Here is an 18602-nt window from a genome sequence, read left to right as displayed (position 1 = left end):
ATGACAGAGCCTATCTCAGCTCTGTCTGTCTGCCCATGTGTCATGTCTGTCTCCTCTTTTTGTACTTGGTATTGCTGATGTACAGTGGAAAAGCCCACATACAGATATACACAGGGGCACACTGACAGGAGGACATTTGTCCATGATCTCTAGTTCGATTTTCTCAGTGCATGCTTACACACATACAGAATCACACATGCACGTATACACATAAAAACATTTAAATAGACGCAGTGGTTGCCAGGCTCCTCAGAGTTTACAGCATCTGGAGATCTTTTCATTTGGAGAAAACATGGAGCTATGCTCTTTGGCTGGATGTAAGCATGAGGCAGGAGCTGCAGCGGTTTTTTTATCTGTGTAAGGAAGAGAGAGAGGAGCATCTGTATCAGACCTAGACTGTGATTCATTTCAGTTCCTGGGGCCTGCTCCTATCTGCTCTTGTTTACTGTGTGCAGCTCTGATAGCATCTGGACAGGAGGCAGACTTAATTGTTCTATTGTAGCCTGTAATTCTTTTGGCTCCTGAGATCCAGTGCAAGGACAATTCAGGTATGAAGGAGAGCACATTAATCTCTATTCACATCATATAGATTGTTAGGACCAGACAGATTCACTTAGCACCCAGTTTACCTATCTTTGAAGATAAAAAAGCAGATTGTTGCTTTATCTTTTTAAGATATAAAACTGCTTCATAAGGTTGAAGATATAAAGCTGATTGCATAAATTGCACAATCAAGATATATACAGCAAATATTATTATAACCTTTGATTAAAAATTGAAATTGGAGATAAATTAGTACAGTGCTGAATTGCCTTTCAAATATGAGCATATGCAGCTTTTCTCTGATTTATGTAATTTGAAAAAGAATGTTTGATGCATATGTTGGACAAATCAAACAATTTGAAGACAGCTATGACTGAAAAAAATTAATCTACAGAAAAGAAGAGTATAAAGATAGAAAGCATTCATACATTCACACATGTGCATGATATACAAACATACACACAAACCAATGCACTCACTCAACCCCCTGCCATGTTCTGATTTAAGAGTAAATGTGGCACCATGTTCCCCATTGCGATAGTGATGGGTAGCACTGCGCCTGCTGCTGCGCACTCCTCATTTCTCAGCTCCAGATTCGGGGTTTAACAGGGGTGGACTCGGGGGCAGCAGTAGAGGGGAGTAGGGGAATCATTGGCTCCTCCATCATCTGCTTTACCTCTCAGCGTTGCTCCGCCGGCTTCTCACTCTGAATAATGATGCACCATTCCCTCCCTGTGATTACACTCCCCACACGGTAACTCACTGACGGACCACACATCTCCTGTCTATCTGGAGCCTCCACTGCAACACTTTTTTTTTCTTCTTTCTCTCTGCCACTGTTTCCTTGCATGTTTTTAGCGTTGGTCTCGATCATAATTGAATGTTTTAACAGAACAATCAAAAAATAAGGATAACATGATGCAGAAAAATTTCCCTCTATTGTCACTGGTAAAATTCATTGTGCATAGTCCTTACAGACACAGTTGGATGCACCTTGTTTCTTTTTCACCACGGTCCAACCATCCTTCTCTCTTACCCTCGCCCCCCCCCCCAGCGGTCCAGTTTTACAAGAAATGGCTTTTTTGAGCCTTTGTCTGGGCTCATTCTTAATTCATCAGTCGCTATTTGTATGAGGCAGAGGTAGGAGTTTGATTCTATTCCCGGTGTGCAGCAGTGTCCAGCAGGTTTGTCAGTGACAGCTCTATTCTGAATTACCAAGTGTTCCCAAGGCGTCAGAGTGAATCTAGAAGGGCTGGATTCCTGTCTTCCCCTGCAGCAGCCAATGCAAAATCACATCCCTATTTCTTGAGGGCAATGACAACTGACTAATAGGTAGTACCTTCCACTTGTAGCTACTTATTGTTCCGTGCACTGTGTGTCTGTGGGAATAGATGTGCTTTCACTTGAAGAGAAGTGCTCCCCGGGGACCATCTTCAAGTTTTGCCAGTAGTAATTGGTACTTAAAATTGGAGTGCTCCTAAGCAACATTAATTGGGAAACTGTCTCTGTTGCCTCAGCCATGGCATTACATTTTATTCGGATGACAGCACTGATATTGGGTTTGCATATATTTTAAGTGTTACTGTCATTGCTTACTTACTGCCTATTTTGAACTGATTTTTAATCTGTTAAACATTTGAGATATGTTTGTCAAAATCATGCACTGCTTTGCATGATTTTGACTAGTTACACACATTTTGTCACTGCTTACCCTTACCATTCTTGAACAATTCCATAATTTTAGATTTTTTTCTGTTGTGTTCTGCCCCCCATGTCACCACTGTTTTTTTCATGTCTTAAAATGTCCCTACAATGTGAAAACCAGTTTGCAGTTTGCACTGTAACCTTGATTAATGTTTGTATTGATTTTACAGTCAACATTACAAGACTTTGCATGAAGGGTAACATTGCTGTGATGCTGATGAAACTTAGCTCACTGTATTTGTATGGCAATTTCATGGGCCAAATCATAGTAAAAGATATGGAAAACTGTAATGCAATTAATGAACTTTATTTTGTAAGGAATGCAGTCACATTTTCTAAAGTTGTACATTTTAAATTAAAGAATACAGTATATGGCAAATATACTGTATGTGAATAACAGATATTCATAATACAGATAACACTAGATACACTAGACCTTGACCTCACTGACAGATTCATTTTAAAACACCAGTTAACAACCAGATTTATCTTTAAGTGGTGCTGTACCAAAGATTGCAATATTTCAGTTCGATATAAACAGTATATTCACTACATTTCCCCCCCAGCCCCCAGTATGAGAGGAGCAATGGAGAAATCTGTGCCAAATAGCTTTTTCAAGCTTCATATACTAATAATCTAATCTTCCCTATCCTGGTGAGGCAGAGTGAATGAAGGTTTGTGAGCGGTGACTGCACTGTATACTAAAATACAGTATGCCCACAGGGCATCATAAAAACACATGACCTCAGCCGAATAACAGCACGCGCACCTTTTCTCCAACAACAAATCACTAAATCTTCATTTGGTAATGGAGCCAATGGCTAATCCCATTGTGAGACACATCAATTTGATTTTGCTTCTCACCTCATTTCCCTCCAGCACTTTAGTAGTCATGGCCTATTGTCTCCTGTCTTGCACACAAGTCACCTGGACTACAACAAGAAATTGCCATTTGGTTGATATCAGTGTGGCCCCTCTCACCCCACCCTCTCTCTTTTCACACAAACTCACCGTTTACAGCAGCATAAACAAAAGTGCTGTTTTCATCTTATGTCTGGCTGTGAAGCAGCTGAATAGACAGATCAATGATCGTGTGAAAGCCATTTATACTTTCTGCCCCCAGGGCATTTCTGCGTGTGCGTTTCTGTCCATGTCTTCACACAGTACTTGTGTGTATGTGAAAGCTCATGCTTCGAAGTGTATCGACAGTTTTTGTTGCACCCAGTAATTATGGCACAAAGATACACTCATTATGTCTCTGTAGGTGCTCCACTGCTCTAACCCACTGTGAAAGGAAAAAGCAGATTAAGCAAGTAAAACACACAAAAAACAAATAAGCACACAGATTAGGCTTCTACAGTTCTTTATCCTGTTCCTTATTCTGTTATTCAATATTACCATTTAAGACCAATTTACTTTTTTTTCCAGTGTAATTTAATTTATAATGGAGTGTGGTGCAAAGGGATTTTCAACTTATTGCTTTTGTAGTGACCTCCTAGAGAGTTTTGAAACCACAGGTCATTACTAAGTGGTGTCCACACTTAAAAATGAATATGTTTTAATAATGGTTGCGTTATTTATTTTTATTTTTTTTCTACTTAATGAAAGGCTTCACCTTTAGTTGAAAGTACTGCAACACAAGAACTTTGAACTGCAGAGAGGGGAAGGAAATAATGATGAAGAAAAAGTTATAGTGTGTCAGGGGGTTGTCTCTCCTGTTTGGGGCATTAATCACCCACAATTCTCCCTTATCTCTGACCCTGCCTTTTAATTACATCCACACCTCCTGTTCCACCCCTGCTGTTTTTTCTCTCCTTTCTTTTCCTCAAATGCTTCCCCAGCATGGTCAAAGTGTCCACAGGACCTATCAACCAAGCTGATGCTCTAGCTTTAATCCTACCCTCCCTGTTTTTCTGCATCCCTTGTCTGTTTATTCAGTCAGTGTTCAGCAGGTTTTCCTCACCAGATTTGATGTTCATGTTTTGATTAAGTTTTGCCTGCTGTTTTTTTTTATTCGTATTCCACTTGTCTGCTCTGATGGGAAATGGAGAGAATATAATATATAAGGACAATTAAACATGTTGAGTACTTCTGTTCACCTTATTATTAGGCGCTTTGCCTTTTGCAATGTCCAACTGCTAATGATTTGCAAAGGATTTGTTTCAGTATTTATCTCTCTCTGCATACAAAGAGGTGAAAAACTGAAGGAAAAACCTGAATAACAATAATAGTGGAAAAACATAATGATTACAGATGCTTCCACACAGGACACCAGGGGTCACTGAATGGGTTGATGAGCATGAATATGATGTGAATCATATGCTATGGCCTTTCCACAGTACAATTGAATGCCTATAGGGTATTCTGTAGGAGGTGATCGACACCACTCACCATCACCAGAATCCACTATATAATGGAATATCTTTTGAAAGAATGGTGCCCATCCCTCCAGTAGAGTCCTGATCTGATGTACTGTGGTGGCCCAATGAGAAAACATGCACACACAGACACAAATGTTTCAAGGTGAGAGTATTTGTTTAAAGGCAGTACCCTTTCAAAAGTCTGCTCAAAAAGAGACAAAGGGTGAGTGAAGAAAGGAAAGAAGTTATGTCTGGAGCAAGAGCCAAGATGTATAATGAGTGAGTATAATGATGTATAATGAGTCAGAGGAATGACTTTCTTCAGAGGAATATGGATTATTTAGGGAGAAATGTGGAGGGAAGCTTGTATGCACAGTAGACAGTGGCTTGGCTGCCAGGCAGGCAGGTGCCAAATGCTAGGGCAGAGAGCTTGTTCTGGCAGCAGCATACAGTGCCACCTCCTCCTCATGTCCTTTCTTGACCACAGCCAATACTGTAGAATGTACCAGTGACATTAACGCTGTCTCATATGGACAAACCTAATGCACACGTGATTTACACCCGTCTTTATAGCAAGTGACATATGCAGCAATAATGTATGATTTGCTCCTATTTTCTGAAGGAATCACACTAATGCTTGAGCATATTTTCACTGTAGTTCAGCTCAGTGAATGGTAGAGCTATGTACTGCGCACTTTCATAAACAGAAAACAAGTGCTTGCAGTTGAGTGGTTGAAGTGCGTGGTTCAGTTCCAATTACAGTGTCAGGAGCCTGCAGGCAGAGGTCATGTAACGCAATGAAAAGGAGTGATTTACAGCATCAAGATGAATGCAAAGTTGGATCTTAGAGGAGAGAGGGTTACGCGTGCAGACAGGGCCTGAGGCTGTCTGACCCCAGGATCAGGTCGTTAGATCCAAACCAGTCTGAGAAAATGTAACGGAACTAATAATGACGGATCCTACTGACCTCGAGCCCTCTGCCTTGCAAGCCAGAGCAAGAGAGATGACTTAGCCTCGACTCAAATGGTCAGCCGTGGAGAATGTTTGAATATACAGCCAACTTCCTAATGAGCAGCCTAATGAGGCACTGACAGGGCTTTTGTCTCGTACTGTGGTGTTGTTCAGTCAGTGATCGGCTGTGAGGGAGAAGACTCATTGATTCAGGGAGAGACTTTCCAAAAGCTCAGTGATTTATCGAACGATAAACTTTTCTCTTTTTCATCCTGGCATCGTTATTCATAATAGCAGCTCGCGTGTTGCAAAATCTGACTCAGTCACTGAATATGATGTATGTTATAATTGTTCAGACAGACACATTGTGATGTTGTCTCATGCAATGATGGCATTTCCATCCCCGCTGACACTGTTATTGTGCTCTGTTGTCACAGATCTAATTATCTCTTTTCAAAGCTTTGCACTTTATGATTTTTCTCCCAGCTTATTGTTTTTTTTTCCCCACCCCACCCCCTCCCCCATTACCATTAAGTGTCTTTACTGGTTTAGTCGTAACTAAGCATCTGCCGGGTATCTGATGCACAGCATGGGCGTGCGCAGCCACAAATCATTTTCCAGCAGGACTTAAAATAAATGAGGCTCAATCTAACCCATGGAGAACAAATTTAATATTTGCAATGTTTGTTTGTTTGTTTGTTTGTTTTGTTTCTCTCGTGTTAAACACCAGTGATAATTAGTACCAATTGCTGCTTTGATGGTTTCATTTGGTTAACTTTTCACAGTTCAAATCGCAGCCTAATAACAAAATGCAGGTTCCTTCTCTTTATTTTCTCCACAGCGGTTGAGGCCAGCTCACTGGGGTCCCTGTATTAAAACAGACTGTAAAAAATTGTCTTCTGCCTCAAATATTCTCATTACACGTTCTTGGAGGGAAACTTTTCTCTTTGCTGTAATTGCTCACAGCTTTCCCTAACTGTGGTGTAGATGGAGAGAAGCGGTTGAGGTTTCTGACCACTGACACTCTTGACACAGTGTGAAAGCTCTCTTAGCCTGTTAGCGGCGTAGGGATCAAACAGCTGACTCTGTCCTGTCTACGGCAGACCTGTAGACTTGAGAAATGCACGCTCGGTTCCGTTAGCTTATAACCACATAGCCTTTCTTCCATCATACTATCCTGCCATCTCCCTCCTCTTTCAAGTGCCAAGAGACGGAGCTTTAGGCCAGGGCTGACAAAACGGCGTCATTATCTTAGCGTTAGCGCCTGCCCACGCTTTGCCTCTTATTCATTTCACAGCTAGCCTCCTGGCCCCAGAGGGAGAGATAGATCATGTGGGCGAGAAAGAGACAGCAATTGGAAGAGAGGTCCCTTCTTCTGTGATTCTACCCTTTCCTACTTTTTCCCCCTCTCTCTCCCCACTAGCCTCCGTGTAATGCTCCCTCATAGCTTACAAAAATGCATCCGACCATGATTAGGACTCCTGCTAGCACTGCAAGAAGCAGCTAGAGAAAAAGAATTGGTGTTTCAAGAGAGAAAAGAGGTTAAGCTCACATGGGTTAGAGTCTCTAAGATGCACAAACAAGCTGTTTATTATGTTGCACACACAGTCAATGTAATCATGCACTTCACAGCTCAAGGTTGCTTACATACACAGGGATGTAAATAGTTTCATAGACAGAAACATCAGAAGAAAACATACTGTATATGCATTCACAAAAGTGGTGAAGCTATCCAAATGTGAATGGACTCACTCAGTGAGGCGAGTCTAGTGGAGTGATTGTCACCGGAGCGTCACTGTAGTATGCGAGTATGCGTGGGCAGGAATGAGAAAGGACAGGGCACAGCGGTGGCAGCCCTTTAAATCCAGCTGTGAAGTCTGAATCATTTGCTCTTTAATGGCAATCATAACTCATTGTGCAGTTGTAATGTGTTCCACATTAACAGTGTGGGAGCTGGCTGTGGCTCATCTGTGCCTAATGCGCTATAGCTACAGGCTAAGAGCTCTCATCAAACACTGTTCAACTATCACTTCCTCCTCTTAAAGTCTTTTGTTTACTTTGTGCACTCCGAACGCCCACTCCACAACGAAACTTTGAAAGGCCCGAGACACCTCTCACAGTGTACGGTTTCTGCTTCAAGTCTCATGAGACCATGGTTACCTATATTTAGCCATTAGAGGTTATGTTTGCTCATTATTTTGTGTGAGCAGTGTAGTGAAGTCTCACTTGTCAGGGAACAGAGCACCTTGTGATGCTAATGAGGTGATCCTGTGGCCATGTCTATAGGCCACATCCCAGGAAGGTGTCAGTCTGGGTGTAAACCTTTGTGCCTTCACTCTACTGGAGGCATCCAAAGTCTAGGAATAGAAGTAGCACAGGTGAGGCTTTGCAAACAGTCAGAGCTGAGAATGAGAGGAGATGTTTGTGTCAGGTAATGATGGATATGCCTGGATAGAGATGTTAAATTGAACCTAGGCCATGAAGATGTGCAAACACCCACACACACGTACAGCAGCTATGCTTTGATTGCACGTGTGCACATTTGTCCAATAATCCAACCACAGCATCCTAAACTGAAACATTATTAACTGGCTGCAACAGACTCATAGCACCAGTGATACAATATCATTTGATTTCTTCTGCTTTACTTCTTGCAATCACATTTCATTTCCACTTGACAGTTTCCTTTGCATTTAAGATATTTTGGATGTACTCAAGAGGACTACTGGTGGCATGTTATGACACATACACACAAAAAAACATACACCTCCAACCCTGACCATGTTGCACCTACACCAGCACCATCACCCAATTCAGTCCACCCCCCAGGGTTAAAGAACCACCCCCTTCACTCTATCCATACTTGTTTGCCTGAAGCGTGCAAGGATTAGCTAAAGCGATTATCACAAGCTTTTGCAGTTTTGTGAAGATGAATCATGGTAGTGCTGTACAGCGAAGCTCCTCATGCATTTCTAAACCCCTCGACTTGGTTTGTGATTTTCCAAACTCGCGAGGAGCCAATTGGCTTTGCCATACTAAGCCAGGTGCAGGTTAGTCAACTGTAGCCAAATTGGCAACTAATCAGAAGTACAAGAGTGTGTGCTCATACTGTATGTGCAGGTTTGATCACACACACACACACACACACACACACACACACACACACACACATACACACACATCTCTCAAACTCACACACATGTACAGAGATGCATAGACATACAGCTCCATGCATGAAATATACACACACAGAGCTCATTAATCAGATTGCTGGACATGTTGAGCAATCTGATTGAACGTTTTCAAAGTATCACGCTCTTTTACATTCCAGACTTTTAACACAACATAACAGCTTTGTCATAACATGTTTCACTCAGTCAAACGGAGCTGTCAGACACCCCATAGGGACAACCCGCCTTTGGCAATTTTTGACTTTCCGACGACGCTGTACATCACTGAGGCATGTTTGCCTAGAGGCTGTGTGATTTCTAAGTGGCATAAACTTATACTTATATTTAGTATTAGCAGTGCATAGTGTGTAAATGGCCAGATAAATACAAAATCAGTTTAGTTTACATCCTGCCATCTTTGTAAAATTTAAACATTTCCTCTGAGGTCTTCTTTTTCTACGGTATAGTTATTTTTCCTCTTTCTTGTTCCACTGCTCATAGTTGCAACTACCCATTAGCACCTCTCCTGCAGATGGTGTGGTCTAATCGTGCAGGCTTTTTGCCGTTCTGCAGCCGCCCTCCCTCCATGCCATCCTCCAGACTGAACAGATGATCACGGCCTCTGGTTTCTCTCCCCGGCCCAAAAGGCTCTGGAGGATGTTCTCATTAACAGGACTTGTCAGAGCAACCTGCTAGTGCTGCTAATTTTTTTCCCCTGTACACACAAAACATACCATAAGCAGACCACACACACAGACACACACACACACGTACACCCACACATACATTGAACTCACACTGATGCACGTGTGCATGTTTATGTGTATATTCCTCACACAGACAAGCTCAGGCACACGCTTGTCCTCCTCTCATAAAAGCCTACACATAGACACACACCACATGCTGCAGCACATGGCCTCTCCAGTGGAGCTCCAGGGCCTTCTCCTGCTAGATTGCACAACAATTAGCTGCAGTGAAGGTTAGTGCTGAATCTGACAGTCTGACAAATGATATATGTGCATTTGTTTGCAAAGCATATGTGTTTGTTTGTGTGTACTGGAAGATTTGTTTTTGGTAGGTAGGGGAGAGGGTGGGCTTTTACACTGCTGTCTGCTTGTACCTCTGGGAGCCATTCTCTGCCAGCCTCCCTCAGCCTCCAGCTTCTGTGATTCTCTCATTGTGTGTGTGTGTGTGTGTGTGTGTGTGTGTGTGTGTGTGTGTGTGTGTGTGTGTGTGTGTGTGTGTGTTTGAGAGAGAGTTTAAGAGTGGCTGCCAGTGTATACTGTACACTGTACCTGACAGGCTCGTCATATCAGTGTGCACCTTATCAACAGTTGCAGTAAAGCGTACACTTTCATCCACAGGAGACATATTTGGACCACTCAACCTGGGTGTGCACACAAACACGCACACTAACACGTTCATGTATACACACAAATACACTAAAACCACTCAGCTTGGCCATTCTCTGGGCTAGGCCCTGTTAGTCTACAAGCCCTAAGACACATTTAGCTGACAGTTTTAAGACCCATCAGTCATTTCTCTGTAAAGGCCACTCATTCAGCTGACAGGAGGGTTCACTGCTACTACATAATAGAAACACATCATGTAGTCATATAAATAATGATGCAAATGCCGTCAGGAAGGTGTTAGCAATCACCAGTGACAAATGTTTCTCGTTTAGCTGGCTCTAGTTTAAAGGTTTATACACACATACATAATCCAGTAAGCTTTCTCCCCCACTGTACTGGCCACACTACATCTAGCATTGACACTGACCTGTTGGCATTGAATGTAAATGGTGAGATTTGTCCAATCAATGTGCATTTCCTTAGGATACTGAGCTAGTTTTATTTTATACTATACTATTTTATACAGCCATTGCAGCTGCATTAGCAAAGACAACAGCAAATTTTTCTTGAGTTTATAAACTGTGTTCGTTTTTTTAACTAATGATGTTTTAGTAGTTAATACAGGTCCAGTCAAAAAATAATGAGAAAAAAACTGGGAAATTAATGCACAGTAATGCAAATTTAAATAAAACTTTTAATGAACAAAAAATAAAAAATAAATTTAAAAAAAGTCTATGCATCATTTTCTTAATAGTGTTAGAGTTCTACTATCACCACTGCTCTGCTCTGTATTCCTAGTGTTTTTACTCCTTCTTGGATTTGGCCGTTTGTTGAACTTTCAGCTCGGTTCCCGTCTCAGTGAAACTGCAGAACCACTAATTGCATGGTTCAGCCATCACAGTCCACCAACAGCCGCTGGATTTTAGGGATCACAGCCTGATGGCTATCTTTTAAGGGGGAAAAAGAGGTGATATAGCCTTTTACTACTGAAAACCCATGTTCCTTATCCCTCCATACAGATTGTGTAATTACATGTATGTTTTTCCATGGTTTAAAGGCTAGAGGGATTTTTCTGGTTTTTGGTTTATATGCTCTGACCCCTACAATTGGAAAAACAGAACCTTTTCTTAAAGTTTTGATGGAGAGATGTTGATTAGATTTGAGAAACACAGCCTGTATTTCCTCCAGCAGTTGGGGAAAGCAATTTTGTGCTGTTTGCTTCCTTGGGGAAGCTTGAGAAAACAATATGAAAATGATTTCTTTTTCTTTACAACAAGCATATTTGATGCTTGCAGGCAAACACTGAAATAAAGGCAAAGTTGAAGCCTTTGATTTTTTTTATGGTCTCTACCAAGCTGTCTTTTTTATACTTTGGCATTTTTCCTCCTGTTTTCCACTGTAACAGAAAAATATAAAGAGATGCAGTGGTTGGTGTTGAGAATCGTTCCAGGGGAAGTTGATAGATATAAGGGTTGTGGAGGAAAGGACACTCATACACACATAGACATGCTGACCTTGAGATCACTGGCACCTAATTATTGAAGAGACCAAAGGGGTAGAATAAGATTAGTAAAATTAGAAAGCAGAAAAGCAAAACCAAATCCTTCAGAGCTGACCGCAGCAGTCCCTCTGTTGCGGTTACTTAACTGTTCACCCTCAAAGACAAGATGGCCGTCACCCTCCCTTGGTCTTACTCCAGCCTTATGTAACTATTAACACAACCTCCATCATTATCTCTCATCCTGAAGAGCTATGAGCAGTTCTGCAGACTTCAGACCATGTTACACAAACACACATGCTGACTGTAGTCTGTGGCACTCTTCTCTATGAAGTCCGGTTGGTCAGACTGTATCAGATCTCTTGCTGCAAGGCTTCAGGCATAGTAGCAGTGTATACAGTAGCGATTCAAAATCTGGGCCAAGGCTCTAGGCAGCAGTAACCTATACTGTACATATCAAGACCATCATTGAATTTGTAGGTAATTGATCCACAAAGCACACTGAACCACAGCCAGCAGAGCACCCCCACCCCCCCCCACCCCCCCCACCCCCCCAGCGCTACACAGACACCCAATTGCAGAACAATAAAGTTGGGGAAGTTTGTGCTTACTTTCATTCTGCTGTTATTTCCCCTTCTTTTTTCTACAAAGGGACTTTTCCTCTTCCAAGGAGAGGCTTTATTCTGTCTGATCCCCCCCTCTCTTTTACTACTTTCTCTCCTAATCACCACTAAAGCCACCCCTAATTGCCAAAAGACTTGATTTTCTCTTCTTTCTCACTCTCTCTTTCTTGCTGTCTGCCTTTCTTTCTGTTTGTCTTCTATTTTTCATATCTCACCACAATGCAGATGAAAAGAAGAGGGAAATGAATGTTTTATAAGAATAATTCAGAGTAGGGAAAATTTGGTTTTCATTATAGGGCCATATGCAGTAAGCAGGAGAGATGTGGGTACATCATGATAGCAACAGCGAGATCCTGCAGTTACTGAGATGGTTCTATTCACAGTCATCTATTTATTTTTGTAGTTGTTTGTGTGCGAGTGGTAATTCTTCTTCAGTTCTGAACTGAAGAAGCTTCTCAAGTAAGAGGTTAAAAGTCTTTTAGAACCCCAAGCAAATCCAGTAGCCTTTGTATAGCTCTTAGAGATGCCATGACCTGGATGATAGAGAATCTTGACAGACATTTGTCAGCGTTGTGTATTCACATACTGTATGTTTTGGTATGCTTTTCTCTTTCTGAGTCATACAGGCAGTTACACACTGTGATTGTTTTGACTCCTAATACCAGCTCCAGCAACAGTTCAGTTCCCCTTGCTGTGAGCGATGGCTTAGAATTGATGAAGGCCAATCAGGCACTTCTTTGCTTGTTTGGAGGAATACTCATCAGTTATTAGGGAGATGCTGATTAGTCAAAAACAGTCTCTTTGTGGTTGGTCTTTCTGTCAATATGTGTATGAATGTGCATGTGTATTATTGATTTGTGTGTTCATATATTCTTGTGCATACATGCACTCTGGCTTGCTGTACTTGAATACAGAAGGGCCTTCAACGTACACATAAAACCTTTGCACAATAATGAATTATAGCCATTCTAATATCAGCGCAAAGACTACATGATAAATATAGTGAAGAGGGTCACCTCCAGCAGCCTATGAAATCTCAGAAACGGTTAAATTTTATCTTGTGCACTCTAACTGCTGTGCTGAGCTGTGTACTAATGTGGACTGGTCAGTTTCACACAGCAGAAAAAACAGCTGAACTATAAATCTGAAAACTTAAATCAAAGTACATGTACTTCTCACTAGTCAGCCCCTCTTTCATGACTAACCAGCCGGGTTTGCAGTAGCACCCCCTTGATTAGCCATACAACAGGACTTTAGCTCTGAACAGAGCCAATCAAGATGGTCAGGTAGGCTAATTCCTTCATTTTTCGTAACATTTCACCCTCACTATTTAAGTGTTTAATCAGAATAATGGCAGAGGTTCTGCTGCAAAGCTTGCTGGTAAGTGATAGTACTAATTCCATTCAAATTAAAAAAACACCTTTCCAAGATTCCAGAAGACTTTGTACTGTAGCTCGAAGATATTTTTCTTACACCATCTTAAAACAAGTTAGCAGAACTATATATAAACAGCACCATACTGTCAATGCACAGCATCTTTTTAATTGGTGTTTAATTGTTGCTGACAGAGAGGTTAAAATAAACACTGATGTTTTGAGGAGGCGTATGACCTCCACACTTGCAGAAGGACCCCAGTTTTACACAGTAGTGTACACGCATGCTGCTATTAGTAGCTTTGTCTTTGCCTCAAGTCCTTGCATGTCTCTAAGCCTTCTCTCATTCATCTGCTTAAAATTTTATGTAGATTGACAGTAATAACAGATAGGATGATATAATAAACAGAGGTGTTTTGGGGTGAAAAATTGCCAAGCTCTGTCTACAGCCTAATATCTCATGCTTGGGATTTCAACCCAGAGACAGTGGAGTGGTGAAGAAAAGTATATCGATGTTTAACCAAACAAAACAGTAAAGCTGCTTAATTTTACACCGCCAGCAGCACAGGGCATCCATATCCAGGACTCACACAACTTTACATTCACCTCATGGTACACAATCCACCGCAGTGTTGCTGTGTAAGGCAGGCAGAGAAACAACAAAGTTGCTACATGAACAATATTCAAAACCAGAAGACATTTAAGTGCCCAGAAGTAAAGCATTATTTTTAAAAGCTAATGAGATAGCATTTTTTTTCCTCATTCCAGTTCATTTCTTCACAATGAACATTAAGGTAATGCTTATGATGGTACAAAAACCTTTTTTTAAAAATCTTTTTCCCTTATAAGTTCTTTATTTCCTCCCAACTAAATAAAGCCTCTTTCAGTCTCCCATCACTGAAGAGGAACATTTAAATAGCAAACTTTGTGAAGCTGTGATTAACATTAGCCATCAAAGTTTTGCCTGTGGGAACTTAAAAGTGTTAAAAACTCTCACCTCATCAAAAGTGTTTTTGAATTTGTTGTGGCTTTGTAGTTGTTAAACATGACAGCAGCTCCATCTCTAAATTTCACAAGTTCATGTGGACATAAAATGTGAAGAAACATAAAACAGTCAGATAACTGGACCAATAGAAAAGTTGTACTGAAACAAAGCTTTGCTTTGATGCGTGCTTGACTGATAAGTAGCTTTTAGTTTTGTGTAACATTTAATACATTTGTATTCTATGTACATCCTCTGTTGCTTTTCATAAAAAGAACGTTGTAAATTACACATTTGGTTTGATGTATTGTCTCTGCACTTTATTTCTGGATGCTGATGTGAAGTTGGAAATGGCTTTGTGTCCGGTGCACATTCCCTCTCAATTTATTTGTGTTCTTGCACGCTGCAAGCATTTTTTAAATGGGAGCCGGTCACTGCCATCATCCCTTTGTAGATTTCTGGGAAGGATGGAAAGATGAGCCAGTGTCCCTGACTGGCTTCAATGAACCAGCTCCCTGATGGGCTTCTAACATTGCTTTAAACAGCCTTCCTTCACAAGTCTGTTCTCCCCTTATAGTCTATCAGTAGTGGACAGTGGACCTGGCTCTGTTTAGTCAGTCACTGATCAGAGTAGAGCGGAGCTCTGCAGTGTAGCCCACTTTTAGACTGCACACTCCCCATGGTGCCTCTGATCAGCAGCCATACTCGTCTCTCACCGTCCATCTCTTGAACCCGCCCTCTGTTTCCATCTCTCTTAGCTCCATCACTCTCCCTTTGTCGCTCTTTTGCACTCTCTTTCTTTCTTCTCTCATTCTATCCATCTATCCATCTGTCCTGATCTCTTGGGAGGCCAGCACAATTAACCTGTTTAAACAGCCATCTGAGCATCCCATCCATTCCAGTGTGGCTGTGTGAGAGAGAGCCAGTTCACTGAGCCAGGATTCCAGTGCCAGGCCCCCACCCGCTGCCCTCTCCAGCCTCTCCCACCTCCACCCCACCTCCCATTCCTCTCTCTTCCTCCTTATCCTCTTTATCCACCCATTCTACTTCCCCCTCTCTTGTCCTCATGGAGCCTGATTGCAGCAGTGATTAGCCTGACCTAGGACCAGTAACAAGTGTTTTCTTTACTATTTTGCAGGGCAGGGTGACATCTGAAGCATACAGTGCACCATACTTTGAACAATTTAAATGGCTGCAGCTATAAACTCTGCTGCCTCTGGAGATCTCCACTTTAGCGGCTACAATCTGCCCATGAGCTTCTCGCCCATTTTCTTTCTCCTCTTTAATGTTCTTTCATTCATTTCACTGTCTCTCTGATTGCCATCTCCACACACTTCTATCCTCTCATCCATCTCCCTCTCTCCACCCTTCCCTTCTCCCCCCGCCTCGCACCTTCGTTCTGTCACTCCTGACTGTATCCCTTTCTCGCTTCCCTTTCAACACTTGTCACCTACTTCCTGTCAGGCTGTCCAGGGAACACCACAAGAAGGTCACACCTCTTTTCAGCATTCCTCTCCTCCTTGTCCTTGTCTTGCTGAATGGTGAAGGGAAACTTAATTAAAAAAAGTGGGGAGAAAAGTGAGTGAGGCTTGGGGTGTGATATTATTCAAGCAGCACACAAAACACCATTTCTCTTGCCCTCCAAATAATAGGAATATATTCCCTCTCTGTGTGGGAACGCACATGGTAGTATTTGTAACATTTCAGGGGTGTGACTGCTCACATTGACTAGACAGAGGAGAAGTGCTGGGCTGGTTGCTTGGCACACTGGGGTGTTGGTGTTATTTGCCAGATCAATGCACAACCTGGGCCTACTGCTTTAGACGACTTGTTGATGTGCAGCACTGTGCCGTTGGGCTTCATTGCTCTGTTGTTGGCCGATTTTTATAATCTCTCTTATAGCATTATCGACCCAGCTGAATGAAAGAGGAGCTATTGGAGGTTTGTGTGTGTGTGAGAGAGTGTGTTGATGGAGGGGTACAATTGGCACTGTCTTTTTCTTTAATTGGTGGAAGAACAAGACCCTCTGGGTACTCGATGCACAGCCTGTCACTCCATTTGTGTGTGGGTATTGGTGCAGTTAGTTCAGCTTGTCATTGTTGAGACATGCAGGCGATCATAGAAAATAAATGCCTACACTCATACACACACACACAGAGGGACTGATTATACCCCTACAGTATACACTCTGCTATTTACCTCATTATTTATTGGCTCATTGATTTTTACTTTTACCAATTTTCACTGAAAGATTCCTGCAACACTGTATGAAGGAGACACATTAGTTTAAGCTGCTTTTTCAACTAAATTTACATTTTCTTGCATGTTTATATATGAAGTGAACAATTGAATTGAGATGTCCTGGAGTTTACTGTATTATAGTTTTTTTTTTTATTACACTTACCAGTGAACAAATAGTGAGCAGCATGTAAAGTCATCACCAGAGAGATCATGGCTTAAGGTGATCCAATTTCCTGGCCTGCATTGTTATTGCCCCTGAGCATTATAGAATTATAGAAGAAAAAAGATGGCAAAAGAAAAAAAAAGTCTAAGGAAACGAAGGCATAAAATGAGATGCACAATTTATTGCATTTGGGCTTAGAATGAATGATTATTTTCTTGATTAAAAAATTTCAGCAAATAGCCGATTGCAAGCTCCAAGTCCATGGTGACATGTCTTCTTTTTTCTGACCAACAGTCAAGACCGCATTGTAAGTGGCTGATAAGTAATATCATAGACCGCCTCCTCTGTTTAGTGATGGTCGTTCCAGTTTGATGAAGATGGCTTCTTTTATTCCTCTTACAAACCATCTGTCTTCTTTGGCCAAAATCTGTACATTGCAGTCCTCAAATGAGTGTCCCTTGTTGTTTAGATGTACTTGCACTGCTGAGTCCTGACCTGAGGAATTGGCTCTGCTGTGATGTGCCACGAGTTTCCCCAATGTACAGGTCTGTTCACTCTTCACTGCATTGGACTGCTTACACTACATTGCTCTGCTTATGCCTCGGTGTTTTGTCCTTAGGGTGGACAACCTTCTTCCTCAGTGTGTTACTAGGTTTGAGTTATTCAGATATTCCAGCACTGTTAGGAATGACAGTGTTGTTCCTTATCTTGTTGTGTTTTTCTTTTTCCTGCATCTTTTGTGGCTTTAACAAAGGCCCAGTTTGGGTAAATGCTTCCCTGATGTGTTTTTGTTCCTTCTACTTGTGGGCATGTTCTGAGCCTGATGGTGTAGAGTTCTGATAACCCCAAGCCTTTGCTTCAGTGGCTGGTGAGGATCAAAGAGTAAATATTGATCTCTCTGTGTGGGCCTTCTGTATACTTCAATGTTGAGGCTTCTGTCATCTTCAGCGTGAACAGTACAATCCAAGAAGGCCAGACTATTTCCACCAACATCCTCCTGAGTGAACTTGATGTTGCTGTCCACTGAAGGCCTCCACTTCCTGTGTTTTGATTTTGACCTAGCTGTCACCCACATACCTAAACCAGTGGCTGGGAACCATTCCTGAGAAGGAAATCGAGTTCTGCTCTCTACTTCTTCCATGAAAAGGTCATATGAAGGCACTGGTGACCCCATGGCTCACCAGCCATGATTCTGTCTGTAGAGACCCTCATCATATTGGATATAGGTGGTAGTGAGGCAGAGGTTGATCAGGGCACATATGTGGTCTGGGGTTAGGTTGGTTCTGTTGGAAAGAGTGCTTTACTGTAGCAGTCATTTAATTCAGGCTGCTACAGTCATTTAACTGTCATTTAAATGACTGTTGCAGTCATTTAAAGCAGGATGCATCCTCCATCCTGCTTTGGGGATGGAGGATGCATGTTAAGAGTCTAATATAGTGTTCCTTCAATGGCTTGGTCCTTTTCCAGTCGTTGTAGGCAGTTAACTACATTCCTCTTAAAGCTGCTGGTAGGATCTCGCCTCAGTGTTTCATAGGTGGCTTTGTTGTTGAGTAAACTCGTCATCTCATCATCTGTGTTTAGCACCACTGTGCAGCTTCCTTTAATGGCTTGCAAAATGGTGATGGTCTCTTTGAAGTGACGT

General features: G+C 41.9%; 1 protein-coding gene across 5 annotated transcripts in view; it reads left to right on the top strand.

The window, feature by feature from the left end:
• The window catches only part of LOC139620821 (cadherin-4-like), a 399662-nt gene that overhangs the window by 304733 nt on the left and 76327 nt on the right, over window positions 1-18602 (top strand). The window contains exon 1 of one of the 5 annotated variants that reach the window (XM_071476744.1): window positions 17444-17505. The exons of the other annotated variants lie outside the window; for them this stretch is intronic. Within the exon in view, the coding sequence (XP_071332845.1) occupies window positions 17478-17505 (28 nt within the window). The 5' untranslated portion in view covers window positions 17444-17477. Of the gene's footprint in view, window positions 1-17443; window positions 17506-18602 lie in introns of those variants that run through there. 5 annotated transcript variants of the gene reach the window in all.

Source organism: Trachinotus anak, unplaced genomic scaffold (genome assembly GCF_046630095.1).
Source record: "Trachinotus anak isolate AG129_WGS33_773 ecotype Australia unplaced genomic scaffold, CSIRO_AGI_Tana_v1 ptg000004l, whole genome shotgun sequence".
NCBI lineage: Eukaryota > Metazoa > Chordata > Actinopteri > Carangiformes > Carangidae > Trachinotus > Trachinotus anak.
The sequence above is the reverse complement of the archived record's forward strand: the minus strand, read 5'-3'. Positions and strand labels throughout refer to the sequence as shown.